Source organism: Geotrypetes seraphini, chromosome 2, assembly GCF_902459505.1.
Source record: "Geotrypetes seraphini chromosome 2, aGeoSer1.1, whole genome shotgun sequence".
In the NCBI taxonomy this organism is placed as follows: domain Eukaryota; kingdom Metazoa; phylum Chordata; class Amphibia; order Gymnophiona; family Dermophiidae; genus Geotrypetes; species Geotrypetes seraphini.
The window spans coordinates 505,418,483-505,433,670 of NC_047085.1; the positions used below are offsets into that span (position 1 = coordinate 505,418,483).

Consider the following 15,188-nt stretch of genomic DNA (forward strand, 5'->3'; position numbering starts at 1 on the left):
CCTAAGCATCAGACATTAACACATTTTCTTAGCCCCTCTTCGCATCTCTTAGCTGCAAGTTCGTTTGTTACCTTTCAAGCTTTCTGTATGTGAATTCTGAGCATGAGCACTTAGGGTCTATCTGCATCAACATTCCAGAGTCCGATTGATATAATTTCCCATAGGCCTTTGCTGACATTGGTTAGGGCAACCAAAATGCTGATTGCTAGCAATGCTAGGCTGACAAGCTCAACTCTCAAAATTGTTCTCACAACTTCTTGCGGCAGTCTTATAAGACTGCTACTAGTGGTCATGCCAGCAATTTGAGAGCATAGCCAGCATGCAAAAGAGCAACTGGGGATCACCCTTCCTTGACTACAATCCCTGAACCACCAGGAATTTCAAGATAGGCCCAAGTGGGGCATCTATAGGTATGGCGTGGATGGGGGAAGCAGCAATTCCTGTTGAGAGGGAAGTGGGAGGGTTGAAGCAGGACAAAGCACAGATTTTGGCTACCACTGAAAATACATGGCCAGTTTCAGATAAAATGTAAACTGTGGCTATAGTGCAGAAAACGGATTTTGGGCCTGTTTCGGCTCCATCACCAAAACCAAAATTTGGTCAGCCTCTGCTTCTGCCATTTCCAAAGAACATCTTGTCATGTCACAGACTTGCAGTGTGTGTAGAAAAAAACACTTCAACAAATGGTTTGGAAATAAGGAACAGATCAATTCTTAAGCCACACTTAGAAAATCCCAGTCTTTCTTCTTATAGATTGTTAATATCTTAGAACCCAGCACTGTCTTCTAGTACATGATTAATACCTTTTGTTTATATCCAACAGATCATTGGATCACACAAGAAAGGAAGAGAGAAGAGAAACAAGGAGAACATCCTATAGAAAGAGAAGAAAGCCAAAGCCAATCAGAAAATATCTGTGAGAATACTTCTCAAGAAACTGAGAGGATTGACACAAAAAATTATAAGCAGAAATCAAAGGAACAGAGAGACCCTGCAGGAGACTCAAGGGATGGAGTCACTAAGTGTGAGAGAAATGATAGGGAGCTCTGTAAAATTCACCAGGATATCCACACAGGAAACACACCATCTGCATGTGCTGAGTATAATAAAAGCTTCACTCAGGCTTCAACTCTAAAAAGAAACGAAATGATCCACACAGAGTACAAACCATTCACATGTGCTGAGTGTAATAAAAGCTTCCCTCGGGCTTCAAATCTAAAAAAACACCAAATGATCCACACAGGGTACAAACCATTCACGTGTGCTGAGTGTAATAAAAGCTTCCCTCGGGCTTCAAATCTAAAAAAACACCAAATGATCCACACAGGGTACAAACCATTCACGTGTGCTGAGTGTAATAAAAGCTTCACTCGGGCTTCAAATCTAAAAAAACACCAAATGATCCACACAGGGTACAAACCATTCACGTGTGCTGAGTGTAATAAAAGCTTCACTTGGCTTTCACTGCTAAAAATTCACCTGAGGAGTCACACGGGAGACAAACCATTTACCTGTACTGACTGTAATAAAAGCTTCACTCAGATGGCAATTCTAAAAAAACATCAAAGGATCCACACAGGGTACAAACCATTTACATGTATTGAATGTAATAAAAGCTTCTTTCAGCGTTCAGATCTAAATGTTCACCAGAGAATCCACAGAGGAGACAAACCATTTACATGTACTGAGTGTAATAAAAGCTTCACTCAGGTTTCAAGTCTAAATGTTCACTGGAGAATCCACAGAGGAGACAAACCATTTACATGTACTGAGTGTAATAAAAGCTTCACTCGGCTTTCAGATCTAAATGTTCACCGGAAAATCCACACAAGAGACAAACCATTTACATGTACTGAGTGTAATAAAAGTTTCACTCGGATTTCACATCTAAAAAATCACCAGAGCATCCACACCGGAGGCAAACCAGTTACATGTACTAAGTGTAATAAAAGTTTCACTTGGCTTTCAGATTTAAAAAAAAAAAAGATCCACACAAGGCCCAAATCATTTACATGTACTGACTGTAATGAAGATTTCACTCGTCTTTCACTTCTTAAAGAACACAAAATGATCCACGCACGTTACACATTTACATGTACTGAATGTAATAAAAGCTTTGATCAGGTCTCAAATCTAAGAAGACACGAAATGATCCACACAAGAGACAAACCATTTACATGTACTGAGTGTAATAAAAGCTTCACTTGGCCTTCACATCTAAAAATTCACCAGAGGATCCACAGCGGAGACAAACCATATACATGTACTAAGTGTAATGTAAGCTTCTCTTGGCCTTCACATCTAAAAATTCACCAGAGGATCCACAGCGGAGACAAACCAGTTACATGTACTGAGTGTAATAAAATCTTCACTTGGCCTACACATCTAAAAATTCACCAGAGGATCCACAGCGGAGACGAACCAGTTACATGTACTGAGTGTAATAAAATCTTCACTTGGCCTTCACATCTAAAAATTCACCAGAGGATCCACAGCGGAGACGAACCAGTTACATGTACTGAGTGTAATAAAAGCTTCACTTGGCCTTTACAGCTAAAAATCTGCACTGAATAAAGAGCTATTCTATAAGCTTTAAGTTTATAAAATAGCACTTACACCTGGGAACCGTGTCAGTGAAAAGATGGTGCAAGTCCCTGCGCCTAAATTTAAATGGTGGCTAAATCTTCCAGAAAAGGAGTTGGGGGAAAAAACCACCCAGCTGAAGTGGACATGGAAGCCTTATGGGCATCTCGCTTAAACTTTCTCTAATTTGAAATCTGAGATTGGTACTATTGTGTTCAAAGCTGAGAGGTAGAGAATGACACGGGGTGTGGTACCTGCAGGGTGGGGAAGGTGACAGAGCCTGTAAAGATGGGGGACAAACTATGTCCCCGTGTCATTCTCTTGAAGCATTAAACAAGCTGTGACTAGATAGAACAGCATCTATAAAAAGCTAGTATCAATACGTAAAAACTTAACACATCTTAGACAACTGGCAACTGAATTCAATGATATAAAAAAACTGTAATTACAATTATTGTTTGAATAGCGCAAATACTTTTACAAATATTTCCCTCCCCCCTTACAAAGCTGTACTAACGGCTGCCATGCAACCAAAGTCCTGAAGCCCTTTAAATCCCTCTGGGCTTCAGGGCAGTTACTGCAGAGTTGCATGCTATCGGGCTTTGTAAAAAATGGGGGATTAAGACAGAATGAAAACAGAGAAGGCGAACAGGTGGTATTCAGTATCTTTATTCTATGAAGACTCGCCACGTAGGTGTTTCGGCCCGAAGGCCTGCCTCAGGAGTCTTAATGCTTTGATCAATACAGTATATGTTGATTGTTCTATCTTATACAATTATAATGATTGAATCATTCACCACTTTCAGCTCCGCGGAACCTGGGTTAATCGCCACATCATGGACAAATTTTTTAGAGATCATTCTGATTGATGTGTTTGGTGAATGACTCAATTATTATAATTTTATAAGATAGAACGGTCAATATATAGTCTGTTGATCAAAACATTAAGACTCCTGAGGCAGGCCTTTGGGCCGAAACACATACGCGGTGAGTCTTCATAGAATAAAGATATTGCGTACCACCTGGTTTCCTTTTCTGTTTTCTTTGAGTATCTGCCTTGATAAGGTAGAATCTCCTGTTGCTTTGTATGGATTAAGACTGAAGACATCCAGAATAACAAAACCAATTAAAATACCTCATCTCAATTTACTTCATTTTAACACATATTCATTAAAAAGCTGTGTTTTCAGTGCCTTTCTAAAAGTTTTGTAGTTAAAATAGTGATATGAAAAGAAGTTAAAGAAACTACTTTGGATTTAATTGAATTACAGGTAAATTACCTCATTTGTGTCTTGTCTGCCTATGGGCAACACCCATCTTACTCTTACTGCAACAGATTCATCCATTGTTCCTGGCATCAAGGAGCATTTAGTGAAGTTTCTTACCTGTAACGTAGGTTCTCCGGGACAGCAGGTTCAGTCAGCCACCCTAGGTGACATCATCTAATGGCCCTGAAAGCGGATTTGCTCTCCCAGAGCTCAGAGGAAGGCTTTTGGTAGCTCCCTCTGAGAATGTGCCAGTCCCCCGATATATATATATATATCCCTGCTGTAGCCATGTGGACTCGGTTGTCTCTAGCTATGCCTTGTGAAGTATATTGCAGCGTCATCCGCAAGGGGAGGAGGGTGGGAGAGTGTGGTTGATTGATCCTGCTGTCCCAGAGAACTTACATTACGGGTAAGTAACTTCATTTTCTCCATGGACAAGCAGGATGAGTCAGTCACCCTTGATGCCTCCTTAGCTGTGGAGCGTGGGAGGGTGATTGACTTTGCCGGCGGTTGAGGTTGCCTAGAATGAGGGTGCTGGACCTCTTAATTGTTCATACCTTTCTCTATTAAGAATGAGAAGAGAGATGGTTATGCTTGTTGATATGTTTTTAGCTTTATTCAACAAAACACTTTCTTGCAGAGAACTCAGGAGTGTAAACTTGAAGCCTTGGTGCCAACAGGGCGTTTCAGCTATTTTGTATATATGTTGGTTTGTTTTTTGCAATAAACTTGCTAACAACAGTCAGCTGGCTACCCTTTGGTCTTAGCCCAGTCTTATTGTGATAGTATTAGTCCAGTCTTACTGAGGTAGTTGTGCTGTCAGAAAAGAGAGGGCATTCTCTAAAGTTGAAAGGGAATAGATTCCGTACAAACGTAAGGAAGTTCTTCTTCACCCAGAGAGTGGTAGAAAACTGGAACACTCTTTCAGAGTCTGTTATAGGGGAGAACACCCTCCATGGATTCAAGACAAAGTTGGACAAGTTCCTGCTAAACTGGAACGTATGCAGGTGAGGCTGGACTCATTTAGAGCACTGGTCTTTGACGGGGCCGCTGCGTGAGTAGACTGCTGGGCACGATGGACCACTGGTCTGACTCAGCAGCGGCAATTCTTATACACCACATTCAGAAAAAGCCTGGAGACTCACCTCTTTGACAATTAACTGTTTCAGTTTCTGTATAGCACCCCGTACTTCTAAGTCCCTCCTCTTGCTTCTCCATGCCTCCGTCCCCTACTACTTTCCCCTTCCTCTTTGATCTGTCGTCTTGAGCTTGAATAGGTTTGTGTGACTCACAAATGGAAGATTAGATTAGACTGTTAGTCCATAGTAATTTGTGATGTGTAGTGGGCGATCTAGGCAGTAGTGTCTAGTGAAGGTGTGTATGAAGGATCATGTTGCAGCTTTGCAGATATCCTCAAATGAGGTGGAGTGCAGGTTGGCTACTGTGGTTGACATGGCCCTGAACTGGTGCACTGTAGCCTTGCCTGTCAGGCTAAGGCCTTCTTGTTTATAGCAGAATGCAATGCAGTCCGATATCCAGCTGGAGAAGGTGCATTTGTTGACTAGGGTACCTCTCTTGTTGGGGTCCTAGGAGACAAAGAGTTGGGAAAACTTGCGCCAACTCTGGATGTGCAGCAGGTATATTTTCAGCGCTTGGGTGCAATCTAGGGTGTAGAGTTGCTGTTCCAGCTAGTTGGTGTGTGGTTCCGGATGGAAGAAAGGGAGCACGATTTCCTGGTTAAGGTGGAAGGGAGAGACCACTTTTTGGAAGGATCTTGGAATGAGTCTTGAGTGATGCGTGGTCATGTTTGAACTGCGTGTAGGGAGGGTACATCACTAGGGCCTGCAGTTCGCTGATGTGCCTGGCTGATGTGAGGAAGAGAGTTTTCCGAGAGATGAGTTTGGAGTCTGCTTTCCACATTGGTTCGAATGGGTGTTGCATGAGGTGGTTGAGGACCACGTTGAGGTCCCAGGCAGGTGGTGGAGGTCTCAGAGGGGGGTGGAGGTTTTTAAGTCCCTTCGTGAATCTAGTTGCCAGGGAATGTGTTGCCAAGGCCCCGCCGTCTATGTTGTCATGGAAGGCAGAGATGGCGCTCAGATGTACTCTGATGGAGCTTGGCTTGAGGCCTCTGGTAGAGAGGTGTAAGAGGTATCGATGGTATTTGGCATGTGAAGGGGTTCAGCTGTGTTGTGGAACACCATGTCTGGAACCGTTTCCACTTTAGCATGTAATATTTTCTGGTGGCTGGACGTCTGGGTGCTAGCAGGACTTCTACGACCTCTGGTGTCAGGTCCATTAGGGCTAGGGTCCTCCTTTCAGCATCCAGGCCAATGTTTTCAGGTCGGGGTGCAGTGTGGTGCCCTGGTCCTGCATAATGAGGTCCGGTCTGTGCAGAAGGCGCACCAGTGGCTATACTGCCAAGTGGTGGAGGAAGGGGAACCATGACTGGGCCAGTGCGGGGTGATCAGGATTATCGATGCCCTATCCTGCATGATATTTCCTATTGTATTGTGGACAAGAGGCGTGGGTGGGTATGCGTATAGCAGCTAATGTCCCCAGGGGATTGCGATCGCATTGGAGCACAGGTTGGACTGGGATGGTCGTTTGGAACAAAACTGTTTGCACTTCATATTGGATTCACTGACAAACAGGTCCAGCTCTGTGTTGCCCCATCATTTGAAGAGGTCCTGTGCCTCGGGTGGAGGGATCATTCGTGTGGGTCCAGCTTCCAGTTGAGGCTGTCCGCCAGGGTGTTCTGGATATCCAGCAGGTAGGTTGCCTGTAAATTGCAGTTGATGGATAGGGCGAATGTCCAAATTCTGTAAGCCTCCCTACAAAGGGGGAGGGAGCCCGTGCCCCCCTGCCTGATGATATAGAGCATCGCCACCTGATTGTCCATCTGGATGAGGATGGTCTTGTTGGAGATCCACTGGCCAAAGGCAAGTAGCGCGTTCCCAATGCCCAGAGTTCTAGGAAATTGATGTGGTACATCGCTTCGGACTGTGACCAGCAGCCCTTGGTGTGCAGATGCATGAGATGTGCTCCCCATCCCACTTTGGGCGCATCCATTGTGAGGGTGAGCTGGTTACATGCTGGCTGTAGGTGTTCTGTTGCCCCTGCCACCAGCTGAGGGTGATTCTGGCTGACTGGTTGATGGCTACCCTCCGTGTCAGGGGTGGGCAGTGTTGGTTCCACCCTTGAGATGCCACTGGAGAGGTTGCATATGTAACTTGGCCAGAGGATCATATAAATGGAGGCTGCACAGTGTCCCAAGAAGTGCAGCAGAGTTCTTGCTGTGGTCCACTTGGAGGAGGCTATGTGCTCTGTCAGGGTGACGATCGTCTGGCCTCTTGAGGTGGGTAGAAAGGCCACGCTGACAGCTGTGCAGATCTTTGCCCCAATGAACTCCAGTGATTGTGTTGGCTGTAGCTGTGATTTTGGGTGATTGATTAGGAAGCCGAGTGATTGTAGCAGGCTGATGGTGGTGTTGTCCGCTCTTGCTGTATTATTCGCTGAGGTTGCTAAGTCAGTCGAGGTATAGGAATACACATACCCCTTGTTTGTGGAGGTGTGCTGCTGCGACTGCTATGCATTTTGTGAAGACTCTTGGGGCTGCTGAGAGTCCAAATGGGAGGACCCAATATTGGTAGTGCTGGTTGAGGACACGAAAAGCGCAGGAACCTCTTGTGCTTCTCGTGGATGGGGATGTGTGAGTAAGCATCCTGTAGGTCTAGGGATGCCAGCCAATTATCCTTCTGGATCAGGGGCAGGATGGATCCTAGAGACTGCATTCTGAATTTCTTCTTTAGGACACAATAGTTGAAGCCGACAGGGCTAGTGTTTTCAGGTCGGGGATCTAAGATGGGTATGAAGCCGCGTGTCTTTTTTGGGATGAGGAAGTATCGTGAGTAGAAACCTTGGTTGCTTTCTGCTGGTGGTACCAGTTTTATGGCTTTTGCTTGTACTAGAGACTGTGCCTCCTCTAAGGGTTTCCGCCTTCCATGTCTTTTCGGTGGGCGGCACGGCAGGGGCAGCTTGAACCTGATGCAGTAACCCTGTTGGATGATGCTGAGGACCCATTTGTCTCAGCGCCGGAGGTTGCAGAGAGGGACGTTTCCCCTGAAGAGGAAAGCCTGGAGCAGTCCGAGGGTGCTGAGGTCCCCCCTCCTCCCCAATGGTTGCTGGAGGGAGGACGTTGGCTCTATTGGGAACCGCAGCCGGGAGTGTGATTTTTCGCCTCTGGATCCTCGAGGTGAGCTGAGGGGCGTGGTTTTCTTCATCACGGTTCCTGTTGGGGTGGCAGGATCACTGATGCTTTATCCTGGGTTGGACAGGCGGGCCTCAACCTCCGCAGCGAGCTTGGCAGGTGGCCTGGGGAGTCCAGAAGCAGGAGAGTAAGGAAATACTCTTGCCTCCTCTCTCATTAGCTTCTTCTTGCTTTTCTTTTGCGCTGCTGGTGGCTCCTCTGCACATTCATGGAGGGTCTGCAGTCTGTGCTTGCGGGCCCTTGGGGACATCTTTAGGCAGAGTAGGCAGGTGGACATGAGCTGTGCTTGGCCCAGGCACCAGACAAAAACATTGTGGATGTCTGCAGTGCAAATTTTGTTTTTGCATGTTGGGCAGTGTTTGAATCCTGGTTTTGAAGAGCTCTTCTGTTCTTCCATTCTTGTTTTGTTGGTGTAGGAGAGCAGGAACAGTCCGCTGGGCAGTGGATGGAAAAAAACTGGGTCCACATGGCTACAGCAGGAGTATATATAGGGGGACTGGCACATGCTCGGAGGGGGCTACCAAAAGCCTTCCTCTGAGCTCTGGGAGAGCAAATCCGCTTTCAGGGCCGTCGGATGACGTCACCTAGGGTGGCTGACTCATCCTGCTTGTCCATTGATAACCAACATTTTTCTGTTCGTCCATTACACAGTGTTGATTCTTTTCTATTCCTATGTTGAAAGACAATCCAATTAAGTTCACAGATGTTACAAGACAAGCAATTGAATTTTTGGGAAAGTGGTACCAAAACCAGATCGAAATGGAAGGCTGTATTTGTGATTTACAAACAGTTGAACAAAATATAGTCCCTTTTTATATGTTAATAAAATGATTTAAATATGAAATTAGTGTTTGATGCTTGTGCAGATGAGGACAGAGTCCATGGGTAGGGAGCGAGGATAGAGACTAGTGCTGTCCGATTCAGGAAAAAAATTTTGATTTGATTCGATTCAGCCTATTGAATTGGTTTTTCGATTCAATTTTCCCGCCCACTTGGGTGTTTGTTTTCTTTCAAACACCCTGGTGTGTTTATTTTACAGCCTCTTCACCCCCTTTGCCTTCTCCTAACCACACTGGCACTGTGGTGTAAACAAAATAAACAAAAAAGACTTTTCCTCTCTCTGTTAAATCCTAGCTCATGTTTGCGGTCTAACACCAGCTCTGGCAAGATACACATTTCAAATCTGATATATTGTAATCACAAAACAAAATAAAATTAGTTTTTCTACCTTTTGTTGTCTGGTCATTATTCAAATTTTGTTGGTCTCAGGCTCTGGTTGTCTTCTGAGAACTTGCTTGCCAGGGTCTCCTTCTTTCTTCTTTCTCCCTGCTAACCATCCATCTTCCATCTCTGTCCTCCCCTTCCGTTTCTCTTCCCTCTTCAGGAGGTCTGGCATCTTTCCTTTATTTCGTCTCCCTCCACAGATCCACCTTTTCTTAACTACCCTTTCATCCAGCATCTCTCCTTCCTTCCCCATCACCCCAGGGTCCACCATCTCTCCCTTTCTTTTCCCAACTACCCTCCTATCCAGTATCTCTGTGTCCCCCCTCCACACCATCCCTTGTGTCCAACTTCTCTCCCTTTCTGTTCCTTCTCTCCCTAAATCCCATTGTCCATCATCTCTCTCGCTCCCTCTCCTCTATTTTCAGACCCATTTCTTCCTCCCCAAAGTCCAACATATGCACATCTCTTTGAACCCCCTTTCCCTCCCTCTGTGTACTTCTATACCAGGGCCCCACTCCCCTGAAGGTCTGTCCCCCCTTTGAGGGCCTGTCCCCCCCTTAAAGACCTATCCCACCACTGAAGGCCTGCCTGTTTCCCCCCCTTGAAGACCTATCCCACCCCTGAAGGCCTGCCTGTCCCCCTTTGAAGGCCTGCCTCCCCACCTTGAAGGCCTGTCCCCTCCTTGAAAGCCTATCCCAACCCTGAAGGCCTGCCTGTCCCCCCCTTGAAGACCTATCCCCCCCTTTGAAGGCCTGCCTCCTCCCCTTGAAGGCTTGTCCTCCCTTGAAAGCCTATGCCACCCCTGAAGGCCTGCCTGTCCCCCCTAAAGGCCTGTCCCCCCCTTGAAGACCTGTCCCCCCCTTTGAAGGCCTGCCTCCCCCCCTTGAAGGCCTATCCCACCCCTGAAGGCCTGTCCACCCCCCTTTGAAGGCCTGCCTACCTGTCCCACCCCGAAGGACTGCTCACTCTGATGTCAGAGAAGGGGCGGGACCGCGACGGAGGAACCATCTCCGATGCAGTACTAAGATCGCTAACACTGCAATCTTGTTTGCAGGCTGTTCCGGCTGGAAGGTAAACAGTGCGGGGAGGCTGGTGGGGAAGCAGAAGGCCAGGGGGGTGGAAGCCGGACGCCGGGGGGTAGCCGACAGCACTTCCCGACTGACCCTCCCCCCTCACCTTCTAAAGCAGGTGCAGCAGCTGTCACTCCTGCTTTAGGGGGCGAGGAGGGAGGGTCAGGCGAATCGGGAAGCCGTTTTTTTTTTTTCTTTTGAACCGATTTGAATCGATTCACCCGAAGTGAATCGGTGAACCGATTCAAATCATGAATCGGTCAGCACTAGTGCATACGCTGTGCTAAAAAGCCGACAGGCAAGAGACGTCATGAAAAAAACAGATCAATGAGAGAAGAGCCCTCAAGCAAATGAGCAAAAAAACCTAGATGATCGTATTCCACAGTTTTTGTTGGAGATTGTGAATTTTTTGTTTGAAAGAACATTACATCCAAAGAGCCCAACACCTCATAACTATATAGATTCATTAATCTGGTTGTCAGTGTCTGATGAGATAAAAATGTCTTCCTTTTTACTTCCATGTGGGTAGAATCTGAAGAAGGAAGTTTATTGTGATTCCCAGAGCTCATATACAGAATCCCCTCACGATCCATTTTATGCTGTGTGGTTATGGGCCAGGTTTGCTGGGGATAGACTCTGTCACCTGTGGTTGGGAAGCAGAGAGTGTGTGTGTGTCGGGGGGGGGGGGGGGGGCACTATTGTCAGTTTTGGTTGACCTGAAGAGGAGGGAGTTGGAGTGTATTGGGGGATGGTAGGGAGGACAGAGGTCTGGAGTTGATATGCCCCTGTCCTCTGTGGTGCTTACCTAGCAGCCAGCCACCGTCAATCTGTGGATTCCGGAGTGCTGGAAGATGTAGACATGGTGGGTGAAGCCTGGATATCTGGCACACATGTCCACCCAACTTGCATATTTATCGCATGGTATGCTTTCCTGGATGTAGCGGTATATAAGAAATAAATTACATTACATTACATTTATATAGGTGGCCTCATCCACCCAGGGGAGTCAGAGTGCGGTTTGTGTACGGTCAATTATACCTATGACCTAGGGAAGTAGGCTGTGGTATAAAACTCACCCATATTGTTCAGTAGGGTCTGGAGCGTAGTGGGGAAGGTGATGTAGTCTGGGATGTGAGTGAGGAAGGCTTGGAAGAACTGGGTGAGGCAGATGAAGATGGGCTGGGTAAGTTCTGTGTTGACTTCTAGGACTGACTGGAAGTTCCTGGTACCTAGAAATGCGTGGGAAATGAAGATCTTGAGGTGGATAGGTATAGGGATGTTTCTGCCAGGGCCTGGAGGGTTTTGAGCTGCTCAAAAATATCCTGTAAGGCTGCTCTGTCAAAGCGGTACCTACCTATTTATTGTACTCCTGATTTATGAGGTCCAGGAAGCAGGTGCAGGGCCTGAAGACTCATGCGGGGGTATTTCCTGCAGGGCCCTCCCTGACCACTCTCTTCCTCATGCAGCATAGCATTCAGCACCACTTGTGCATTAAGTGGATCCATCACCCACCATTCCAGGTACACCCCACTTCTCCACTAACACCACCGTGTGCACCTACACCTCCTAACCATAGTGCTCCTCTCCCCGGACAGATGACATGCAGGCACTCGCTCTCCTAGCCCCAATACATCACTCAGGCACCCCAGTCCTCATACATTCCAGACACACTCAGGTGACACAATCAGCAGTCACTCTTCAGCTCTTAGCACAGGGTCCAGTCACACAGAGACAGCACAGCGACACAGAGTGTGGTGACTCACTGGGCGAGGGATAGAAGGTGAGAGATAAGTAGCAAATAGGGGCAGGGACATACCAAGGGGGACAGTCTGCCCCAGATGCTAGTGCTATGGGGGCATGTAGCCAGTGGTACTTGGTGAGACCACCCAGGAAAGCGACTTGGGAGTACTGGTAAACAAGTCGATGAAGCCTTCCATGCAATGTGCGGCGGCGGCAAAAAGGGCGAACAAAATGCTAGGAATGATTAAGAAGGGGATCACGAACAGATTGGAGAAGGTTATCATGCTGCTGTACCGGGCTATGGTACATCCTCACCTGGAGTACTGCGTCCAGCACTGGTCGCCGTACTTAAAGAAGGACACGGTACTACTCGAACGGGTCCAGAGAAGAGCGACTAAGATGGTTAAGGGGCTGGAGGAGTTGCCATACAGCGAGAGATTAGAGAAACTGGGCCTCTTTTCCCTTGAAACGAGGAGACTTAGAGGGGACATGATAGAAACATTCAAGATAATGAAGGGAATAGACTTAGAAGATAAAGACAGGTTGTTCACCCTCTCCAAGATAGAGAGAATGAGAGGGCACTCTCTAAAGTTAAAAGGGGATAGATTCCGTACAAACATAAGGAAGTTCTTCTTCACCCAGAGTGGTGGAAAAATGGAACACTCTTCCGGAGGCTGTTAAGGGGAAAACACCCTCCAGGGATTCAAGTCAAAGTTAGACAAGTTCCTGCTGAACAAGAATGTACGCAGGTAGGGCTGGTCTCGGTTAGGGCACTGGTCTTTGACCTAGGGGTCGTCGCAGGAGCAGATTGCTGGGCACGATGGACCACTGGTCTGATCCAGCAGCAGCAATTCTTATGTTCTTATACCGGGACCTCCCACCCAAGCAGCAAACTTGAACCCAGCCACCACAGGACCTTCTTACATTTCCCCACCACTGCCAGGTCACTGTGTTGTCACTTCCTTGTTCTGGAGCACAGCTGGTAGCTGCGGAAGGTGCGAGAAGGTCCTGCCATGGCTGCATTTGTTTACTACGGCTGCTGTTTGGGGAAAGGATGGGGCAGGATCCTGGCTACAATTGGGATGGAAGGGGGCAGCAGACTTCCCTCATTGCTGCTGCCTGACTCCCTGCAGAGTCAATGCAGTGGCTGGGGAGGAGGGAGGTGGGGGGTTGGGACAAATTTCCCCCTTTAAAACAACTTCTGGGGTTTCCCGGATGTCCTGCACAGTTTAGAAGGAACAGTGATATCAGGATGGTTTTTTTGTTCCTTTCTTTTCAACAGTGTACATAAATGATTGTGCAATAGCCATCAAACAGAACACAATAATAGCTGCAGAGAAAACCACTGTTAAGATCATAGGAACCCGCTTTGCCTTTGGGGGCTTTAGAGGGTCATTAGAAGCAGCGCTGGGGGAGAGAGACTGCTGCTCCTCCCCCCTCAGGACTTCCTCGTCCCGCCTCCAGGAACATTCTGACCAATGGGAAGCAGAAGGAGTTGAAACGCCTTCCTTTTCTCCCCTCCCTCCGCCAATCAGGGATAGAAGGCTAACCCTTGTACTACTCTCTCCGCCCCGGGGACCATTCTGACCAATCAACACTAAGAAATGCGTCTGTCAATCTGAAGCTCCGCCTGTCTTTTGTGACGTGTTCAAGCTGTGCCCAACAGACTTCCTGTCTCCGTTCCATCGTTTGCAGAGAAACCGGAAATCATCAGCTCCAGATCTCAGTTTCTGCCCTTTTCTCTCTCTCCTTCCAGCGCCGGAAGAGACAAATGGTTGGCCAGAGAAAGAGCCTCCAGTTGAGAAAAATGGCTGCAGGAGCTTCTGAGCAGGTGGGAGTCTGGCCCCAACGTCCTGCAGTTTTGTTGGGGCTGGAGACTGGCCCTCAGCAGATAAATCCAGTGGGATAGCACACATCTACTAGCAGGTGGAGCTAGAGAACTGACTGGCAGGGGTATATCTTGGATGGAGTCCCTCTTGCCAGCCAGTATGCTCTATCTCCAGCAGGTTGGATGGTTGCTGTTCCCATAGTTCCTGGATCTCTGAGGCTCCTGTGTGAAAGGCTGTTGCTCCTGCTGCTTCGGCTCCAGTTGAGCTTAGGGGTGTCAGCAGGTTTCAGTTCCGACTTTGGGGGCAACACCTGGGCCCTCCCAGGTCCCTTCCCCACCCCACCCCACAGTTTCCTGGTCCGGAGGGCTTCTTTCCCATAAGAACCCCCCCCCCCCCCCAAACCCTGGCCGTTTGGCTTTGGACCAGGTTTGCAGGTACAGCATTGGGGCTTTGTGCTGGAGTGGGCCTTTGGGACAGGAGCATATGAGTACCCCTATATTTCCTTGCTGGGACGGGGAAGACATGGCTGTGGAGGCTGTGAAGCATTGTTCGCGGTGCGGGAAGCACCGCTCTGTTTCGGGGCTGTGTTGGGTCGGCTGTGCAGGGGCTGCTGCAGCAGCTGTTTTTGCATTGGAAGATACGTCTCATCCCCGCGCCAGAGACGCGCTTGGGAGAAGAAGGCAGAACCGGATTTAGCTGCGGCTTTGGAGGTGCGGCCAAGTACATCAGCTGTGGCGGCAGGGGACATGCTACCGCCGGAGTTTGTGCTTCTGCTGCACAAAGTGTTTGCGCAGCAGAAGGGAGGGAGGGTGTTCTGTGAGGGTGACCTAGCCCAGAGGGTGGCATTTCAACCACTATTGGGTCTCAAAGGGGCCAAGAGGCATAGGGTGCCCGAGGCTGAGGATTTGACCTACCCAGAGAGCCTCTAACTCTGTTCGGTTCCGGGGGAGGGGCGAGGAAGCCGGGGTGCAGAATATGAATGTAGAAGAGGCTGGTAGGGATGATCCCTCAGCGCTATGCCTGTTCCACAGGAAGGAAGTGGCAGCCTTCATTTCTAAAGCTATGAAATGTCTGCACATTTCCCTGCCAGATACAGAGGGGAAGGGGGAGGGCAGTATCCAATCCCCTTATGGCAGGCACTAGGTGGCTGCCTAAGACTTTTCTTGTGCATGAGACCATGCAGGTGTTGATTTCTGAGCAATGGACT

General features: G+C 48.0%; 1 protein-coding gene across 3 annotated transcripts in view; it reads left to right on the plus strand.

The window, feature by feature from the left end:
- The window catches only part of LOC117354556 (oocyte zinc finger protein XlCOF6-like), a 66,363-nt gene that overhangs the window by 25,266 nt on the left and 25,909 nt on the right, over positions 1-15,188 (plus strand). The window contains exon 1 of one of the 3 annotated variants that reach the window (XM_033932283.1): positions 13,846-13,983. The exons of the other annotated variants lie outside the window; for them this stretch is intronic. Coding sequence (XP_033788174.1) covers positions 13,924-13,983 — 60 coding nt within the window. The 5' untranslated portion in view covers positions 13,846-13,923. Of the gene's footprint in view, positions 1-13,845; positions 13,984-15,188 lie in introns of those variants that run through there. 3 annotated transcript variants of the gene reach the window in all.